The following is a 21,547-nucleotide window of genomic DNA, read 5'->3' on the forward strand; positions in this document are numbered from 1 at the left end:
AACATAATGCTGCGCTGTCAGAACACTCCGTAGATATATTGCAAACTTCTCCCACTGCCACTTTTGATACTTAATGCAAAATAAAATCAGGCATATACGTATTGATAGTCCATATAAATCCAAAAATTGATATATTTGACACAAATGCTTTTGTATCTGTTCCTTGTTTAGGGGACGCGCGCTCAAAATGAGATAACCTGTTTATTTCCTGAAATATCCTAAGCTCATAACCACACATTAACTACATTTTACAATTGGCCAATTGATTGCTGTTAATGAAAAGGTATGTATTGATATTGTATTGTATTGTATTGTATTGTATTATATTGTGCTGATGAGCGTGAGGGATGTTGCACATTTCATTAACTCTCATTAATAGACTCAGTCATTCTGAGTCTGTTATTTTTTCTTGCTTGATTGTATTCAATATTCCCTGCCAACAATGGGACTGTACTCTGTACAATGTATTTGTACTATAAATATCAGCATTCTGTCTCGCCATAGAAGTTAAGGACCTATATTCTTTAACCACGTAAATCGGTTTATATATCTAAAATCGAGTCACTTGCCCCACACCACTGTGGATTCGAATCCTTACTTCGGTTGTACAATTCTTTCTTTTGTGAAATCCATTCAGCTGACTTGCGGAAGGAGGGCGGTTCTACCCAGCTGCCCGTCCGATAAATAATGATCTTATGTGTACCCGGCCCGGGTCTTCCTTCTCTTTTAGATATAAGAACTTGCAAGTGGAATATATTATGACCTCTAGACAGAACTGTTTAGTGTTCAAAATTTCTAGTGGAGAAAGGACAGAAAATGAGTATATTAATTTCCACCTACGGCTGCATCATATCAGCATAATAAACTATTCTCCAGCATTACTGTCATGAAAAATACATCATATTTTAATACCTTGCGCGTAACTTTCTTCAACTGTCAATATTAAAATACAAATGCACACCTGTAAACAAAAAACATTTGAGCCGCGACATATGAAAATCAACATAGTGGCTTTGCGAAAAGCATGAACCCAGACCAGCCTGCGCATCCGTGTATTCTGGTCAGGATCCATGCATTTATTTGCAGAGCACTTAATTTCAGTTATGTTAATACAAAATTATCAACTAGATGTTTCTCATATGAGCCGCGCCATGGGAAAACCAACATAGTGGCTTTGCGACCAGCACGGATCCAGACCAGCCTGCGCATCCGCGCAGTCTTGTCAGGATCCATGCTGTTCGCTTTTATAGCCTACTGCAATTAGAGAAACCTTTAGTGAAAAGCATGGATCCTGACCAGACTGCGCGGATGCGCAGGCTGGTCTGGATCCATGCTGGTCACAAAGCCACTTTGTTGGTTTTCTCATGGCGCGGCTCATATATTCTTATTTTCTTTGAAAACATATTTGCGCGGATGCGCAGGCTGGTCTGGATCCATGCTGGTCACAAAGCCACTTTGTTGGTTTTCTCATGGCGCGGCTCATATATTCTTATTTTCTTTGAAAATATATTTTACTTTATAATTTCTATATAACAAAAACAGCCAAGTCATTTAATCCATAAAATATTTGCAACAGATTTGTTCTTCAATACTCACTGAGAATAAAATTCCAATCATTTTTAAACGTAAAAAATTACAAGGTACAAATTTACAAAATTTTATATTCATCATCCTACAATAAAAATATCAAATAAAGTGATCTTGATCGTCACACTTTTCACACTTCATGGATTACTGGTATGGTATAAAACAGACTGGAATAAGTATGAAATATACATATATGAATGTATAAAACGTTTAGCAACCTTTTTAAAAATACTTGTTTTTTAACATTATTTATTATATTCTCTTAAATAAAAAGAAATGCTTTGATATTGAACGTATTTTCTGCCTCTAAACCACACATAGTTAAATCTATACAGTACGTTATTAGTGAATTAATATTATGTTTGTTTTAAGAAAAGAGATTTGATATACATTATGTTCGAAATGCATTTAAGACACAACATGATAGCATTTTTACGTAATGATAGACTTTAGAGTAAAAATACGGACAATAGTATTTCCAAGTCATACTTGTTGGGCATAGAAAATGAAAATCATATTGTGTTAAAAGTCCTTTACCTTTCTATCTTAAAGATAACAACAATATAACATACTTTTGTGTCTCTCCTATAAAACTTCATTTGTTATATTTGCCGATATTCTATCTTATCCTTGAATCTATTTTATGCATCCATATACCAAAATATTCAATCTGGAAGATAACAAAAATATAACATATCTTTCCTGTAAAACTTCATATGTTATATTTTCCGATATTATATCTAATCCTTGAATCTATTTTATGCATCCATATATCAATTATATATCGTATCTAGTGGATTTCTGAAATATAGAAATTGATTACATGTTTTTCAGTGAATTATCTAAATACTGAAGTGAATTAGATCCAGCATTTTTACAGTGAAAGAAAAACATTTTGCTCTGGGAAGAAACTATAAAATAGGTTAATTCAGATGTGAAATACTCCTGCAATGAGGTCTGTGAATGCATCAATCTGCAGCCTGTCTAATGTTTTTTTACAAGATATCAGTTCAAAAGACTGTTCTATTCTTCCACTATAGTGGCTTTTGCATATATTATCCGGATCAAGAGACTGTGTCTAAAGGAAAATAAACTGTTACAGCATAACGGTTAATTCCGCGAGTTCGGGACAATGTTAGCCTTTAGTCTGCTGGCGACAAGTGATTCTACCTTTGCGATCGCTGCAGACAAAGATCAGCCTGCAGGTCCCTTGAGACTGAGCTTTGTCTGCACTGCTCGCTACTCAATCAGTGAATTGTAAGTGAGCACCCCTTTGAATAATAAGTGGTACTGCCCAAATTGAATGACGGACCAGTTCATTTTAGAAATTTAGCAGAGCAAATGTGAAAAGGGTAACCTGATGAAAGCATATATACTTTTCGTCAATTAGTAATTATTGTAATGTGATGTTTGACATCAGAAACGACCAGACACCTGGCCCTACTTAAGCTTGTTAATTGGCTTAGGTACGTTAATTTGCTGATTTTTCTTTTACTTTTCTTAAGCCAATAAATGTACTTAAGTCAATCAACAAACTTAAGTATTTTCGTGAAGTCGGTGCCAGATACTTGTTAATTCGCAGAAACAAGTATTAGGTATGCTGCCTTGGGACAATGGATCTTTGGTTAAACATTAGAGAGGAATATATATTTTAAACAAAGATAATAGTATGTTGTATTCCAATGATCATTTAAGGTTTCAAAAAGGAAACTGGCAAGCACCATTGCACACCATGAACATTTTGGGAGCCTGATAAATAATGTAAATAAGCTAACTATAAACGATCAACACAAAAAAGATACATATCACCAAAGAGTCAAAGTAAACAACTTCTAACTTCAGCAGTTTGTTACCAGCTGATTAAAAATTAGCGTAAAAATTCCTTCATTGAACAAGTAGCCTCCCGTTTGCATTTCACTATATTTAGATCAATAAATTATTAAAGAAACATAGGCTGGTCATATGAACTTACATGGTTAAGCTAATTCCAACATAAACTTTCTGGTGTGGAAAAAGTATTTTGTCACAAGACCAAACACAGAAAAGAAATGTTATAAAAATAATCATGTTTTGTTTTTTATATTGCAAACTTAATATGGGCGTTACTGTTGACAATAAGCAGAATTACTTTACTTCTTGTATACAGCTTTAACTTTGTATTTTGTTACATTGCCTATGCGTCTCGAAATTTACTCAGAATCAGTTATACCCGATTCAGTAAAACTATGGAATAACCTAGACCTTCCGACACGAAATGCTAACACGCTTACATCTTTTAAGAGCAAATTGAAGAATTAATTTAAATCTCCATTTGTTCCGTCTTTTTAGCTAATAGGAGAACGATTCTATAATGTAGTTCAAACTCGTATTAGAAACCGATGCAGCAATTTAAACAATGATTTATTTTATAACCATTTACGAGACTATCCCGATTGCTCTTGTGGACATGGTATTGAAGATGCGGCACATTTCTTTTTTTAAATGTAGCCAGTATGCCAATGCTCGTAGATTATTTATTAATAATCGAAGATTTCATCCTGTTAGTACTCACAAATTACTTCACGGAATTGATTCACTAACTGTTGTGGAGAACAACTCTTTGTTTTTAGAAGTACAAACTTATATAAAAATACACATCGTTTCTCTAGCACTGCCTCCTGATCGTTTGACTATATTTCTGTTTTGAAAGCTCTGGGTTTGGCTGGGTGTGGGGATTCAGCAGCGGATGCGATGAAGTGCACTGATTGATTTTACGCTTGTCTGTGTTTGTTTTATGGGGTTTTTTTTCGATTGTTTTTTTTTTCCTGTTTTTCTTCTATTTAATTTACTATCTTAACTCTTCTACTTTTTAGTAAGTTTATATCTGAAAACTATATTTTTGTTAAGCATATGTATCTTTTTCCATTCTAGTCCAAACAAAAATCCGCCATTTAGTTTAATCTAACATTAATTTGACAGCCAGGGACGGACCGATTTCTAATGTTCTACACTTGTGGTCCAACCCTTTTGTATTATCGCACATTTGCAAAGTTACTTAATATTTCTTAATGTACAGTAGTATTAAATATGTCTTGATGTAGTGATAGTTTGCTGTTGTATATATATTTACATATGTATCTGTACATTATTGTCTTGATGTACATTTACCATAATGTCTTGTGTGATAATTACAATAAAATATGATTAAAATAAAACAGCTTTAACTGACTTGGAATACCTGGAAAAGGCTGTTTTAAGATTTCTATAATGTCTTGATAAGCTACATGTAATCATTTTTTATCAATAAGTGTGTGTGTGTTTGGGGTGAGGGGGTTAACGTCTTGTTCAACAATTGTTCAGCCATATAAGCAACGGTGTAGCAGTGGGCACAATGCCCAACTTTATAGTGCAGCCTCACTAGAATATCACACCGTAGACACGTGACATGATACCAAACCCAGTAACATTATACTGACACCGGGCTGATCGTTTGACTATATTTCTGTTCTAGCACTATCCTCTTAAATGCTAAGCACCAAGCGAGAAATCGATCAGTACCATTTTTACGTCTTTGATATTACGCGGCCAGGGGTCGAACCCACGACCTCACGCAGTCAAAGCGGGTGATCTACCCCTAGGCTACCAAGGCGGTCTTTGTCAATTAGAGTCGATGTGTCAAAATAAAAGAGGAGTTCCTTTACAATGTTCTTACTAGTGAAAATGTTGCACGCTTGGTTGACTTGCATTTGCCTGCTCGTGGCAGTAGTGGAAATGCGTGCGTGCTACTATCCACGCCCTTAAGACCTGGATTGTGTTACAAGTATAAAATGCAATTTAGAGACATCCGCAGATGTGTACATACGGCGTTGTACATGATACACTAGAGTAAAAATCCACAAAAAAGCGGCGTATGGATCCCAGTTCACACATCTGCGGATGTCTCTAAATTGTTTGTTTTTTTGTACTTGTAGCATGTGTAAATGTTGAGTTCTGCTCAACACAGGGCTACAGGGCGTTGTCGGTAGCATGCATTTCCACTACCGTCCATGAACAGGCTCAATAAAACCGAGTCTGCAACATTTGTCGTGTTGAGCGACCTGTGTAGTTTCCACTCCCTAAATGAGGAAATAGACAGAACTAGACGAACTAGGATACTGGAAACGGGATCCGAATATATGGAGCCTGCGTATCACCCAGCTGTCAAAAGATAAAAGATAGGCACCCTATCCAAAGGGTGATCTAAAATGTTTTGACAAAGATGTATTGGAACTACCAAATCCGAAATGTTCAAACTGACAAAATCCATAAGAGCAGTAAATATCACTAATATTAAATTATTTTATTCAATGTTTTATTTTACATGAAAATAGAAAATGACCATAAATAAATCAAACAACCATAACATTGAACGGTAGAATCGTAAGTAAAATTAGTTCCCTTTTGGAGCATGATTAAAAGCCGTATTTTTTTTGAAGCAGGACACCTTTCTTAAGAAATCACATTGAATATTGAGCAAAATCACATCAAGATACATCAAGAAAATTATGTAAGTTAGGAGAGTACATACAATCAGCATTAAGAATGATAAAATTTACAATCGTGCATTTTAAGAATTTTATATAAAATCCTGTTCATTTTATCACGTATGTATATATGTATGTATGTCATCGTGAGCAAACTTTTATATCAACAAATTGTTAACGTTCAACATAATTTACATATTGTCATACATCAATCAATGCAGTATAGCTGTTTTTCAATAGCGCAACCAGGAATCTTTATCGCTTTCGATTTATTAAACAGTAAGACATCAGCATGCATAAAGCTTCTCCCAGAAACATGATACATTATTCAAATTACTGCTTGACTTATCCCAAAGTACACGGTGCGCTAAATTGTTCAGAATCCTTCATGAGATGTTTGACTCTTGTAGAAGCAGTACGGCTTTAAGACAGTCACGTGGGATTGGGACCAACGAGAGTGGTAGACTACTTAACCACCATGATGCCTCGGAGGCCGAACAGGTATCTCCATTGACGTTTGTGTTGGCTTGTGTGTCTTTAGCAGGGGTATACAAATCTGGCGTCCAGTAACCTGAAAAACAGTTATAATATTGCTGTTAATTTATACGTTTATTGTACTACGACGCACAAATCAAACATGTCCGACTAATATTTGAGGAATTTATGGTGGGAGGGGGAGATTTTCATTCCTACTTTTAGAAACATAGCTATATTTAGAACGTAAACACCGTATTTTTGATAATAAATCTCTAAAATAATGACTGTAAGTAAATGTGAACATATAACATGTTTGTTTAGATTTTGATTGATTTTATATTCGACTACATATAGAACATACTTTTGTAGCAAATATATTTACCTTCTCAACATCTAATAGCGAAGCCTCTGCCAACTGTAGATGTTTGGACGCTATAAAACAGTCTGCGACAACTTCGGTGCTTTTCCTGTCGTCCCATGTCTTCACTACTCCATTTGAACTATTCGACTTACACCTAAACACTTTCATCATGAATAGATGTCTTATGTCTCGGAGGGATGATTTGGTCATAGATGGGAGAAAACCTTGTTCTGACATCACTGATTGCATAGTAGACAGGAAATCTTCTTGATTGTCATTAGATAGTTTGTTTACTATTTGATTCAATATAGTAAAATCAATATTCATTTCACCACCGATTAAAACAGGTTTTCCTGTAGTGATTGCCAATCTCTGAGAAAACGTAATGATGCTTTCAACCAGAGTTTTCACTTCGACGGTAGCAGTCTGGAAGAAATCGTGTTTCCATGATACCATCGAAAACTCCTTCACAACTTGCTGGTAGGGTTGTAAGGTCGACACTTCGACCTGTGGAACAACCATTTGGTTGAAGTCCAAGCCTGGTAGAGGTCCAAAGGAATTCAAACTGGCCTTGGGCTCCATCATTTTAACCCTGTTGCTGTCGTACAGTAGAACAGTGGCCTCGGCATTAGGAATTGTATATTGTCCATACCCACGAATGACATTCAGATTGGCGTATTTATCATCGCCAGGCAGAAAACATATGTCCGGTTCCGCACTCTCAAACAGTCGTTGCAAATACGATGGACGCTGCCCATCCGACAACGTCAACAGTCCCTTCCTAGAGCTGTTGAAACTTATAATCGACAAATTGTCGTTACCCATAGTTTTGAGTTGATTCTGAAAAGTAAACAATTATAGATTCAAGGACAACTTTACATTTTATTTCAAACAAATGCAATTTTCTTCTTTAGGAAATTTTAAGTATGTATCTGTTTTATTTGATAAATAAGTACAAAACAGTATTGCATTATGTATTTATTGAATTTGCTTATTATAACTTTAATTAAGAAATACAATGAATTATAAAAAATATACTCACAGATTTTATCTTTAAAATGTTATCCTCTCTCGTAAAGGAAATAAAATAAATATAACCGAGCTCCAGCGCTTCTTAGCAAGTTATGCCTTAAGGCGGCTCTAATGGTGCAATATTTATACGAGACAGGAATATTCTAGACAATTACGTAATAGGATTTTCCGTTGGAAAGTTTAATTGGTTTACCACCGTTGTGTTAATCATGAAAATATGGAAACCCATATAAGCTAAACAGAACTAGATATGAGACATAATTGTTATATTTAAGGGGATTCGGTAAGCACAAATAGTTACATGTACACCACTAACCACATTGTTTAAAGGAAAAAGTGTAATGGTAAATCATTACAGAAGATCAAATATTAGACAAACAAAATTTGATACAATACATGTATAGGTGATTCACAAATTACATTTTGGAAAGCGTATTATATCACAATTGTAAATGCACCATTTTTCTAGGTGAAGAATAAAACTAAACTGTACAGGTAGATCATCAGCTAAGAGAATATAAAAGGGAACTTGAAGAATTCAAAGGGAGGAAAATGTTAATGGCATAAACTTCATATTTCAATGTTTTTCATTTTATCATTCGTTCGAGTTTTTCCCCCTAGTGCTTATTTAATTACTACATCTGTACTATATATAGTTTTACGTATGTTTTTGCTATATCTGTTTTCGAAAAAACGATAATTATATTGGTTCTGTTCGTACAAATTTAAATGGGAAATAGTTGAAGGTAGCCATGCTAGTGACCAATATGTACTTGGAATTTCCCTTGGATTTTACAAACAAAAGTCCAGTCTATTTATAGATAATCGTTTTCAGAAAATGTAATATAAATAGGTAGAAATGTGACCGGCAAAAGCAATTTGCATGCTTCAGTAAAATACAAAATGGATGCCTACAGTGTTCAGTTAGGGCCATCGCTGTTCCGCCCTTCGCCCCATCGCTGTTCCGCCCTTCGCCCTGTAGATTGGTCAAAAGAATTACGAGTCGGATATAGGAACATACGATGGGGCGACATTATAAAATATTCCCATCGTATGTTTTTTTTTTTTTTTTTTTTTTTTTTTTAGTTTTTGAATCATATTAAATTAGTACACCCTCGTCCTAAATTAATGTGCGAAAGTGCGTTCATATCAATATCGTACTTTCATATTATCGTTCTTAAGTAAAAGAGACGATATTGTGATAATTTGATGTCAAAAGGCAACACCACGATGCCAAAATAATGAGCTATTAATATCGCACAATTGTACTTCGTAATATGAATTACCCTGACGTCGAATGGATGATTGGACATGATGCGTAAGTGCAATGTTAATATGGCCTTTACGCATCGTAGTATCCTGATACCTCATCATATCTTACTGCTACGTCACGCATACCAACAGTGCAAATGAAGGTCCTAATTGAACACCGTACATGCAATTAACGAAATGCATTGTATAAGCTCCCCGGTTTTAAATTCTAAGTAGGGAAAATAATCATATCATGTCTTACTGAATAAGGAATATGAGGCATAAAATATTTATCATGGTCTTTTACCGATATGAAAATAAATTTGTAATAAAATCATTACAAAATTTTTGAAATACAATAATAAAGGAATATCTTAATAGCTTCTCAAGAAACAGTGTAGCAGCAACTCGACCTCAGCCTGATTAGTGGGAAAACAATGTAACGTATGCTTTCAAATCATTTGGAATCATGCAAAATTGCTTTATTCCTTTGTCAATTTGTAAGATATATTGCGTGTGAATCACTTGGTCCGGATCCGACGTATTAATCTATTTCTATCTTAATATTCTTGTAATCTAGATGAAGTTTTTGTTGTTTTTCTTTCCTCAAAATTGGTGTACGTGCAGCAAATATTTTTGTATTTGTAAGGTTTACGAGAAAGCATACGTTTCATAAATTGACAATTTATGCATGCGTCGTATCTTTAAATTTATAGGTATTTTGGTAGTACAAGAGGCGTATAAAGTTCGCCGCTTCTGGCGCAGGACAGTTTAATGAAAAAAGTATTTCAATGAGCTCAGTCTACACAAAAAACAGAACGTTCATGGTTTAGTCATTTTTTTAATAATAACTGGCAATCTTATTTAGTGAAGGTTAGCCATATAATCACAAAACAGGCTAGATTACTCTCTGCGAACAGGCCACAGAAGGAAAGCGTGTAAGAAAGTCCATTCCAATTAAGAAAACAGCTTTATTATATATCTATATAACTTCTTCAAAATACGGCTTGTATTTCGCAAATAAATACAAACGGGCAGAAAAAAGGGTACCTTTGCCGGTCTACTTTCATTAAATATGCATGGCATGACACAGATATAAACAGCTCATATAAAAACTTCACTCAGTTCTATTTTAACGTCAATAAATATTGAAGGTAAACGTTTAGGTATGTAGTAAAAGGGTCGTTATAACAGTACCTGGATCTCGGATTTTGTATTTGGCGTTCGTGGATTTTTAAATCTGGATCACGCATAACATTTCAACAGCATAATATTCTAAAATTTGTACGTGTCTATAAAGCTATGCTGATTTAGTGAACTTATCTAAAACATTTTACACTTTGGTACATATAAACTTTTTCATACATACGGGTCTTTATACTTCCAATATATGTAATATGCATCCATAAATTAAATACGAAACATCTGTTTTGAGTGTATTGTCACAATGCTCAGGATCCAGACTTATAACTGGACGATCACGTCAATGAGAGAATGAGACTGATGTTTTACTCCGAAACATCTGTATTGAGTGCACGATAATTCAAACATTGTCACAATGCTCAGGATCCAGACTTATAACTGGGCGATCTCGTCAATGAGAGAATGAGACTGATGTTTTACTCTAACCACCACTGTGCGTGGGCGGCCGAACAGGTATCTCCATCAAGCTTTGTACTGGCTTGTATGTTCGTAGAGAAGGCATACGAATTTCACGTCGTGTTATCTGAAATAATGCAATTACATAACTTTAATAAACAGTTGTTATTAAAACTATTTTATGTACTCTTTTCATATAATATTTTAATTTATATGTCTGATAACATATTCAAATACATTTTAACCTGGTTTATATTGCTATTTTTGCCTATTACAACTTTACCTAGACGATATATTCACAAATAGAGTGAACGTTAATAGATGACTTATTTTACCTCATTCATATCTAAGAAGGTAGGCTCTGTGAGGTTAAGCGATTTAGACGCTATGAAACAATTAGCGACTTCTTGTTCTGATCTGGTTCCTTCAAACAGTTGTCCCACGCTCCCGTTTGTTCCTTTTGGCTCACATCTGAGAACCTTCATATTAAACAGTTGGAGCTGGGGTTTTAATGAAGCTTTCGTCATCGACGGTAGGTATCCGTTTTCTGACATTTCCGGTTGAACTGAAGCAAGGAACTCTGCTTGATAGTCTTTCGAAAGCTTTTTTACTAGTTCTTTGAGTTTTCTATCGCTAATACTCTTCTCGCCGCCGATTAGAACAGGTATTCCTGTTATCATAGCCAAACGTTGAGCAAATTTGATTATACTTTCTGCTAGTGTTTCATTCTGCACATCAGCAGTTTCAAAAATGTCAAATGTCCACGAAACTATCACAAATTCATCAATTAATGTATCAATAGATTTTGTTTGTTTGAGATTTTAAGTCATAAAAGAAACACACAAAAGTGTTGAATATTTTTTATAAAAAAGACGTTATATTTTACACTACAAAAAAATAGATCATACAATTGTACAATAACACCATTTATTTGTCAAAAACCAGAAAATAAAACTTTTTGAGCATACGTTTGAGAAACGTTAGTGTCCATACCTTTATGTGCATATAATAAAGGTTTGCTCATTTAAACCTGCATGCATGCACTTTTGTTTCTTATTGTAAAAGTCTCCATATACCCGTAATCTAATGTATCTTTTAAATTAGAAAATAGGAAAAGAAGTGAAATTTCGTATAAATACTTGCCAAACATACGCTAACGTCCTTTTTATTCATATTTTTACATGAGGTTTACGATGAGTTATCTCCCTTTAGTAATATTTTCACTTTAACAGGGTCAAATCGATAAAGGTGTCGCACAAGTCACATTTTAACATGGGGTTCGAAAAATGTTTTACCTAACTTCAGTTAGGACGTGAACCAGACACTCGAACAAATGCAATATATTTACTAATTTGCATTTTGCAACGTTTTCAAAATGGAGTGAGCAATTAGCATAAACAAAATTATTTCTAAGGCTATTCTTTCTAATTAACGTTTTCTATTATGAGGGGATGGCTGTGGCAATGCATGTTAACGGAATGATATGTAAACTGAGGCAAATGGAAAGCACATTTGCTCGAATGTTGGACCTAAGGTATTCTTTTCTTCTGTAATAATCAAAGTTGTTGAAAGAAGTTATATCGGCATTCGACAGGCCACATATCTGAAGTTTTGATTAACCAAGCATGTATGTCGTCATTTAATGCTTCAAATGAAAGTTTACTTAAGATGAAAATGAATCGGTAGTTTGTTTTATACGTAAGGAAAGTTGCATTCGTTCGAATGGTTTAGGAGCTATTGCGAGATCGTCAGTAAAGTCCTCAACATTTCTTCGTACTATGACTATAACCAAACAAATTCTTTTTCATCTGTCTACGTGTATCACAAATCGAGGTCTCAATATATTTTCTTCTGCAATATAATAAAAGAAGAGTGTTTTATATTTTCTAATGAATTCATCATGCGATACCACAATTACTCCCCGAAAGTTGATTTTCCTGTCACATTATGATTATTTCAAAATTCAGTATTACTTTTGCTGACGGTCTTGAAATCATTTGTTTCACTGACCAACTAATATACATGTATTCCTTCGAGCTTTACAAAAAATATAAAAGCCAGAAATATTGCATAGTAAAGAAAATGGTTCCAGGTAACTGCTATGACCCAAAATGCACTAGAAATCTCGAACAAGTGTTTCTGAATTAACAAGTTTTGAATACGGAACTTTCTATTTTAATGTTATTAGACATTGGAATGCCTTGTCAAACAGTATCAAAACTATCAAATCTAAACAGGGTTTCAAATGTGAAAATACTATCTTTACTAATGTGATTTATAATCAATGTGGATATATTTTTGATATATAACATTTTTAAATAATTATGATTTTTAGACAGTTTGAAATAGCCAGCTTTCTTCTTCGAATCTTAAGAATCAATGCATATACGCGTGTTGACTGTCCGTACCGCTATGTATTGCTTCGTATATCATTTGAGTTTTTTATGGTGCAATTAATTTAAGCCCAAGTCACGTATTTGTCTAAATGAAATTCAAACACTTTTTGTTCCTGCATTTTAAACCTGTTGTTGTCGGCATTGGGATCGGCATATTGTCCATACCCATGAATGTCACTCAGTTTAGCGTATTTATCATCGCCAGGTTAAAAAATATATGTCTGGTGTTCTACTCTAAAACAGTCGTTGTTATGACAATGAGTAAACCCTGAAAACGGATATAATAAACTATGAAATCGGTAATACATCAAAAGAAAAAGTGGAAACTCCACAGGTCGCTCAACACGACAAAAACGAAAATGTTGCAGGCTCGGTTTAATTGAGCCTGTTCATGGACGGTGGTGGAAATGGATGCTATACCGTCAACGCCCTCGAGCCTCGGTTGAGCAGAACTCAACATTAACCCATGATACAAGTACAAAAACAATAGATGTGTTCATATACCATTTTTGCTTAAGAAAACTTAAATTATCGATATGTTTCATTTAATAAATAGTTGACTACACTTGTATCCAAAAGAAATAAACAGAAAACCAATGAATAATTACGATTGTACTAACAATTCATTTTTTCTTAAGAAACCTATAAGAAACAAATTATTTTTACAAGGGTCCTAACTTTTTTAGTGCTTAGCAGGTAATGCTGTGGTACAAAATTATTTTTTTTGCATTTTTGCATTTTAAAACATGCTAGACTATTGCGTAAAGGATTTTTATTTGGGCAGATTTGTTGGCTTACCATGGCCCTGTTCGCCACATAAATATGTAAAACCATATAGGTTGAGCAGAAATAGATATGAGACCTGACCATTAGAGAGTAAGGGGGCATTCAGTAAGTCATGCAAAGCTGTGCTTAAGGCAAATATCCAATATCCCCTTTCCAACAGGTTGTAGTCGTACATCATTAGTATAAAAGGTTATAACACTTTCAATAAGAAAGAGGTAAATAGCAAAGTACCCCATAGAAAGTGTATGACATTGAAATGACAGGAAACTAAGCTATCATCTTTACATAGCGAAGGTAGTGTTTAACCGGGTATATTATATAGGTAAGTCATCCATAAAAAGAATACAAAAGAAACAACAAAATCAAGTGTTAAGACCAATTCTCTGTAAAAACCAAAAAAAGTTGAAAACTCATAGTCACAGATTTCCTTTAAACCGATTTTTTCTTGAAGAGGGTGCAAAATTAAGAAAATCCTGCTTTTCATTTTTTCAATATATGTCCCAGTTACCATGGAAACGAGGATGCAAATCCCCAACTTGATGAATTTTCAAAAAAGTAGGGGTGCATGCCTATTTTGTTATCTGGAAAGTACTAGAAAGTGTCCTTTATTTTCGTACTTGCAAATTTTAAAGGCAAATGAACAAGGTTTCATACCAAACTAATATTTCCAAATATTTATTTGATTCTTGTATGATCTAGACTTTTATCTGCAAGAAAAAATATATTATGGAGCAAAACATATGTTTATATTGTGCTCTACATCTTGAAAAGTGCACAGGTCTCAGCAGAAAAGTATATTTGTTTGTTTAAAGGGAAGATGTTATTTCAAAAAGAAACATAAATCATAGTGGGTCATTCAGACACATTCTTGTAGATTTGGGCCAAAGTTTATGATTTGGGCATTTTTCTTATTTTTATTACCTCCCCTTGATGCTCTTCATTTAGGAAATCACAAGGAGCTTATCTAAGTTTACTTCCTGGATTATGCTGAATTCAGATTTCTACTCGGATTTTGCAAATTTTTAGTATATAGATACAATGACAGTCAGAGATTTTATGCTAAATGGGCATGGGATGCTTGGATGTGTCCCTTCAAACCAAGTCCACGTTTAAAATTTGCTGAATAGCGACATTGTTTGGGAAAAATACTCTGGCAGAAAAGAGTCTAAACTGTGGATAGACATCAGTCTGACATCTGTGTGTTTATTTCCATAAGTGAAGTTTGTATCAACTGACTGAAGGATCAGTGTTAAAGGATAACACTACAATGAAAACAGGTGAGTCTCATAATATTTTATGTTTGAATATGACATGTAAAAATTCCAAGCTATGCAAGATAAGTCCTCACTTCCTTCAACAGATTCAAAGACCATACAGAGGTTATTTTCTTAAATATTGGACAGACATTTCTTATTATTTTACCAAGATAAATCTTACAGGCATTTTTCCATTATTTTGGGAATACCATGCACCAACACCAGTGGAATTGGGAAAATGCTCTCAGAAATTGTCTAATGTGGAAATTTCCAAATTACCAAAATCTATGTAAAGATATTTTTTGTGTAAATAAGCAACACTATAAATGTTGTTGTAATAACCTAAATATAGATATATACAAATTTCAAAACCATTTTAAAACATCAAACAACCATATAAGGTAACACATTTGGGAATTTCATATTCAGACTTAGGAAGATACATACTGTTTTCTTTGGGATTACCTCCTTTTATTGGAGGTAGATTTATAATGGAAAAAGCCCTGATTTTAGTTGTAAATGACCATTAGCATGCTTTTTATGTTATTTGTAAAAAGCAGATAAAGACATATTTTCATTTCAAAATGTATATATTTTTGTAAATTTATTTGTTTTGTTTTTCAGCTGTGAGTTGTTTCTTTTGAAAATGACTGCTTGATGATAAAGTTTCAAACAACTATGAAGTGAGTGGATGTTCTAGAGAGGTAATCATAATTTAGTCATTTGCAACAGTGTATGTGTTTGCCAAAGTACCTGCAGAAATATAGACTTACTGAAGTAAAAACTCACTGAATGCTGAAAAATGAAAACATTTAATTGCATCCATTGCTACACATAAGTCAGCATGTTTTAATCTGCACATGCCTGTTTTACAAGTACATATTGAATGTAAATGGTTTGTGTCAAAGTTAATATGTTTTTATATATATTTACACTTCAGAGGCCTACATGTATTTAAATAAAGAATAAAGTCCCCCACATGCCCATATTCATACAAATATGAAATCTTGACCTCTCAATCTATGATACAAGAATAGCTAGTAGGACTTCATATAACTTAAATTGACATACATTTGTATTGTGACTATAAATATTGATAAGTTTTTGAAATTTAAAATATACCCTTTTTCAGAAAAGGACCCTCTGCACATGTATGAGAAACAGATTTTACTTTTAAAGTGGCCCATATAATGTTGAAAAGGATGAAATCCTGTATCTGTCAAAATGTAACAACAGTAACAACCATTTTAGTTTGATTTGTGTATATTCCAGACTAATTCTTCAAAGAATGAATGATCATCATCATGCTTATATTGGAATAAAAGGAAGGAAGGTATCTACATTTTATTTATAGTTTGTCTTAGTCTCTGATCAGTCTGATTTCAGATCTTTATAAATGCTTTATTGAATGTTATTTTTGACAGAATATTTAGAACTTTGTTTAGAATTTCATGTATCTTAAATTTAATCAAAGTGTAGCAAAGTCAAAATTATTTAATGTATTTCATACAATTGTTCCTTTTAAAATCATTTCAAGGAGGGGGAAGTCTATGTGATAAATTATTTTCATTAAATGTATAAAAGAAAGATGTATATATTATACATTTACTTATACAAAATTTATTAAATGATTGAAATAGTGTATGTAATTTTTATTCATTTACAAATTTGTGAAAGGAAACCCTCCAGCTGGCTTGTAGAAGATCAGTAGTTCTACCCAGTAACATGATGTCACAAATATTTTAACTGGAGAGCCCATCCCCATCCCACCACCACCCATAGTCAAATGAAAGACATTCAGATTGTTATTCTCTCACATCTCTATTTTTCAGTGACAGCTACAGTCAGGGTAAAAGTAAATGCAGTCAGAAGACCTCTGATATCACCTGAAGAGCCAGCCTTCTCAAGATTCTGTATCAAATAAAAATAACAAGGACTGCTAAAAAGACTTTTTATAACTTGCAAATGTGCAGCCTGTGACATAATTGTCTGATCCAGGTAGTTTAGTGTTGACAAGATGACATTTCATCTCTATAGTAGAGGACACAAGTTTGAAATGCAGTATGTCATTGTGAAGGCAAAATGTTTATGAAAATAGTGTGTGTGTGTTTCCCAGAGAGGCTGAAAGTGGGGAATCATCAATTAGTGTTTTTGGAATAAGTTATGGACATCTGAATAGTAAAGATCTGTCCCTTTTTTGATTGCCACAGACCAAAATAATGATTGGTGCCTTTGACATAAATAGAAGAACTCACACTGGACACCCTGAAGATGGAATTACAAGAATGTATGTTGTTTGCATTAATGTTTTTTTTTTCAGATTTATGGAAAAACAATTAGAATGTCATTTCTTAAAAATGTTGATAGTTGTTTAACCAAAGGCCCTGTAATTGAAAAATATCTTTATTCTTGACTTTATCATGTTTATATTAAAATAAAAAAAAATTGATACTGTTTGATTACTTTTGCATGTATAACATTAAATTTGTTATATTTAAATTTGATAAAATTTAATGTATTTTGAAAAAGATGCACTTGAACATATCTAAATGGAATAAACACATGACAGTCTTTGAATATCTGTAAAAAAGCACATATTTTGCAGTTCTCATCAGATTTGGTTACCAATTTACAGCATAATTATACGTGAAGGCTTATTACTCAAACATATGCAGATCTAATTGTATATTTTCTACCATAGATAATTTTATTTCATATAGATTTTTTAAATCTTTAAAAAATACTGAGAAAATATAGCAAAACAATGGTTGAATTAGTATACTTGATTTTGTGAGACTGTTGAAATATTACAATTCTTTTTCCCTCTTAAGCCTGTATCATAAAATCATATTTTCTGATGAAATTTATTTTTTAAGAATGTTGCAATGCAGATTTTAATGAAAATTCATACATTTGTAAAGTTACCTATATTGTGTTAGGTAATAACTTAAGCCCATATATACTAATTGGCCAATGATTAAAGAGAACATTGAGTTTCTAGCTGACTTTCTGACTAATTTAAGACCTCATTCATGTAACAGCATCTCGAGGGTTCAACGCAATAGGGGCGTATCTGCATATTTTACCAAAAATCACTTTTTTTGATTTTTCACTTTATTTTGACCTAATTTATATACTGTGAAAATTTAAACCAAATGTTTCACTTATTTATATCATTATTTTGATATTGCAATAAGGGCATATCTCAGATTGCCTTGATTTTTACGCGCAATATGGAAGTAAGTTGACTTACTGCCTTATTGCATGCAAAGAAGTATCCAGTAGTGTTAATATCTATCCTGCAATACAGGCTTGGGTAATCAGATAATTTCTGTGATGTCATAATGATGACATCATAAGGTATCAAGGGCATTAATCCTGCTGCATGACCCTTAAAGTAAATGTAGTATTGTTACATTTTATGACATTGATGTCAAGAAATTCTTTTTTATGCTTATGAGAGTCAGTACTTACAAATGGTAGATTCATCCTGTGTGCATGGATATGTTAATATCAAATTTAGCTACAGTTAAATGATAGACCCCCATTCATCTTACTGCTACTTAATGCACTAATAGCCCAATACTTTCAAAGTGAAAGCCATACTTGCGCCACAATAGTTATTGCCAAATAGAAAGATTTCTATACTCGTAAAATAAAATGAATAATTATATTAACATTTTATCCAAAATTAACAGTTTAAAAATATTAATTGGGCTAGGTTATAAAAAGGCTATACTCTATTCTTGAAGACTTCAGAAGGTGTATCATGATTAAAGTAAGTATATTCTGTATTCTTAAAGATTTTTAAAGGTGTATCCTTGTTCTTAAAGATATTTAAAGGTGTATCATGGTAGGAAATATTTCAATTTCCTTGAATTTTGTAAAGTCGTACCATGGTCGAAGTAAGTCTATGTTCTATATCCTTGCAGGCTTTTTAAGATGTATCATGGTTTAAAAATATTTTTACGCCCTTGAAAAATGTAAGGGAGTTAAAAATGATTTTCTTGAAAACAAATAAATTGCAGTACCAATTACTTGAAGCTTTTTACACTTGTGCCTGCTTACTCGGTACAGTATTGCAAAAGGATTATAGTCCACGAAAACTGTAGGTGAAACTCCATATACATATAAAAGGGGGAGTCCAGCAATGAAATGTGATAATACATGAAAGGCGTCTGGCCTAGGAAAAACTCCTCAATAATTTGTACCAAAATTTTAGTTGTATGGCACCAAAAGAAACAAAATATTCAAAATGAGGTAGAAATGTGCAATTTTTAAAAAAAAATTAGTTACTTTGATAAAATGAAAATCAAAAAGGTGTCATACATCAAAAGCCAGTACTTCAAGCTATAGTTTACAGTGAACAGCCACAGCCTAAGACATACAGCATACATTCTTTGAAATGTAAGTGTGACTGTATTATTCAGTAACATAATAATACATGAAACCAGTTTGGTAATATTCGAAGCTTTTTAGCTGATCTGATTTTTTTAAATGATGAGTTAATGTCATCACTTGATAGGTGCCAACGTTTGCGTCAGTGTCCGCATGCTTTAAAACTTGCAACACTTGTTCAACATCAGTAACTGACTATGTACATCAAGAAACATAACTCCATCCTGCTTTTTGCAAGAATCATGGCCCCTTTTGGAATAGGAACATATCAGGTTTTTTTTAGTTGTTTTTTTAGTTAAATTTTGCATTTAAGTCAACTTTTCTCCTTAAAGGTCAAAGCTATTGCTTTAATTCTTGGTGAAGGTATTCGCTATTAAAGCTGACTCTGCAAAGCAAGTACCGTAATTTTAAATTGTTTTTGCAAGAATTATGGCCCCTTTTGAACTTAGCAAATCATGGGTAGACAATATTTCTGTTATACAGAGACAATAAAATCAGATGAGCGTCTGCACCCGCAAGGCTGTGCTCTTGTTTTGTATACCGGTACTTACCACATATTTTCTATGCCATTTCAGCAAATTTCCTGGGCATTTTTATCTTCTTATATTTACTTATAAACCAATTTGTGGTTCTTGCATTGTGCTCAGGTGGAATATGTCAAATGATAGGCATGCTAAATCTGCAACAATACAGATTCTTTTGGTATTAACATTGTTACAATCACTGTGTGATTTTTTAGCCATCCAAAATTTCGTGAGCAAGGGCACTTTGAGTTGCCCTTGTAATTTCGTCCATTTTTTTAAAATTTATATTGTGCATATCTCTAAAAAGGTATTTTACAAAGTGTCATCAAGCTCAATTAAGTGAAATTGTGCACCTAGCTAGTATTTTAATTTGGATCTCTCACAGCTGACCAACATTTTATTTTAAGTCTGTGTCATATAACAGTAACTCAGAAAGTATTTGACATTAGAGATTATGAAACATTACAGGATTATTATTCAGCAGTTCTGTGCCTGCCCCCTTGGGTTTTGTTTGTGATTTTATTCAGCCAGACCAGTTATGGCCCTTCACTTAATAAAAAATATGCATAAAATGAATATAAAAGTTTGTGTCACACTTTATCTTAAAACGTATTTGACCACGGGTCAAAGAGGATAAATATTATTCAGCATGGAAATTTGTGCACCTAAGGTTTCATTCAGGATTTCTTTTGGTCATACTAGTGTTATGGGCCTTGATTAAGTAAAAACAAATGCATAAGTGCAAACAAGTTTGTGTTGCCTGTATCTCAAGAAGTATTTGAATTAGAGTCAGAAAACATCAGGGGATTGTTATAACGTGAACTTGTACATTTGGGTGTTCTGTTTGAGATTTCATTCAGCCAGTCAGGAGTTATGGTCTTTGACTTAGCGAAAAATACACATTAAAGTGATGAAACATTAATTGTGTTGCATGCATCTAAGATATTTCACCCAGAGTCATGAAACCATGATGTATAGGTGGACGGATAGCTCAATGGTTTGCACACTGGCCTTCCAATCCTGAGGTCGGGGGTTCAATCTCCGGCAACTACTCTGGAATTTTCAGAAATGCTTTTCAGTGTTTCCCACCCAACTAGAGGTGTACTGGTCAGGAACCCAGGCAATCCTTGCGTGTATCAGTGCTATACACTGGGCACGTTAAAGAACCAGGCTGTCTATTCGCAACGAGCTAGGCTAAGTTAGCCGGACAAGCCTGTATCTGATTTCAAATCTCTCTGGCATGGGGGCTTTGTCTCACTCTGTCCCTCTGGTCAGATTGCTCTGTGTCTGTACTAGTAGAGGATGAATTATGGGGCCCTGTGTGGCTGCATTTGAACTATGTAAAGCGCCTTTGAACGTGAAATTTATCATGAAAAGG

At 33.6% G+C, this 21,547-nt stretch overlaps 2 protein-coding genes and 1 long non-coding RNA gene across 3 annotated transcripts; 1 reads left to right on the plus strand and 2 right to left on the minus strand.

Annotated features, from left to right (window-relative positions):
- Window positions 1–5,886: 5,886 nt before the first annotated feature.
- On the minus strand, window positions 5,887–8,126 carry LOC123551996 (uncharacterized). The gene is made up of 3 exons (XM_045341339.2): window positions 7,970–8,126; window positions 6,949–7,767; window positions 5,887–6,660 (listed from the first exon to the last, which is right to left on the minus strand). The coding sequence occupies exons 2-3, from the start codon at window positions 7,750–7,752 to the stop codon at window positions 6,559–6,561; spliced, it is 906 nt and encodes a 301-aa protein (XP_045197274.2). The 5' UTR covers window positions 7,753–7,767; window positions 7,970–8,126; the 3' UTR covers window positions 5,887–6,558.
- A 1,911-nt stretch (window positions 8,127–10,037) lies between these two features.
- On the minus strand, window positions 10,038–11,537 carry LOC123551995 (uncharacterized). Its single transcript, XM_053541596.1, has 2 exons — window positions 11,145–11,537; window positions 10,038–10,936 (listed from the first exon to the last, which is right to left on the minus strand). The coding sequence occupies exons 1-2, from the start codon at window positions 11,487–11,489 to the stop codon at window positions 10,835–10,837; spliced, it is 447 nt and encodes a 148-aa protein (XP_053397571.1). The 5' UTR covers window positions 11,490–11,537; the 3' UTR covers window positions 10,038–10,834.
- Window positions 11,538–14,938: 3,401 nt separating this feature from the next.
- LOC128556426 (uncharacterized) lies at window positions 14,939–20,934 on the plus strand. Its single transcript, XR_008370647.1, has 4 exons — window positions 14,939–15,268; window positions 15,872–15,951; window positions 16,520–16,580; window positions 17,080–20,934. It is a non-coding gene; the product is annotated as an uncharacterized LOC128556426 (long non-coding RNA).
- Window positions 20,935–21,547: the final 613 nt, after the last annotated feature.

The sequence above is a fragment of the Mercenaria mercenaria genome, chromosome 4, assembly GCF_021730395.1.
Source record: "Mercenaria mercenaria strain notata chromosome 4, MADL_Memer_1, whole genome shotgun sequence".
Taxonomy (NCBI): domain Eukaryota; kingdom Metazoa; phylum Mollusca; class Bivalvia; order Venerida; family Veneridae; genus Mercenaria; species Mercenaria mercenaria.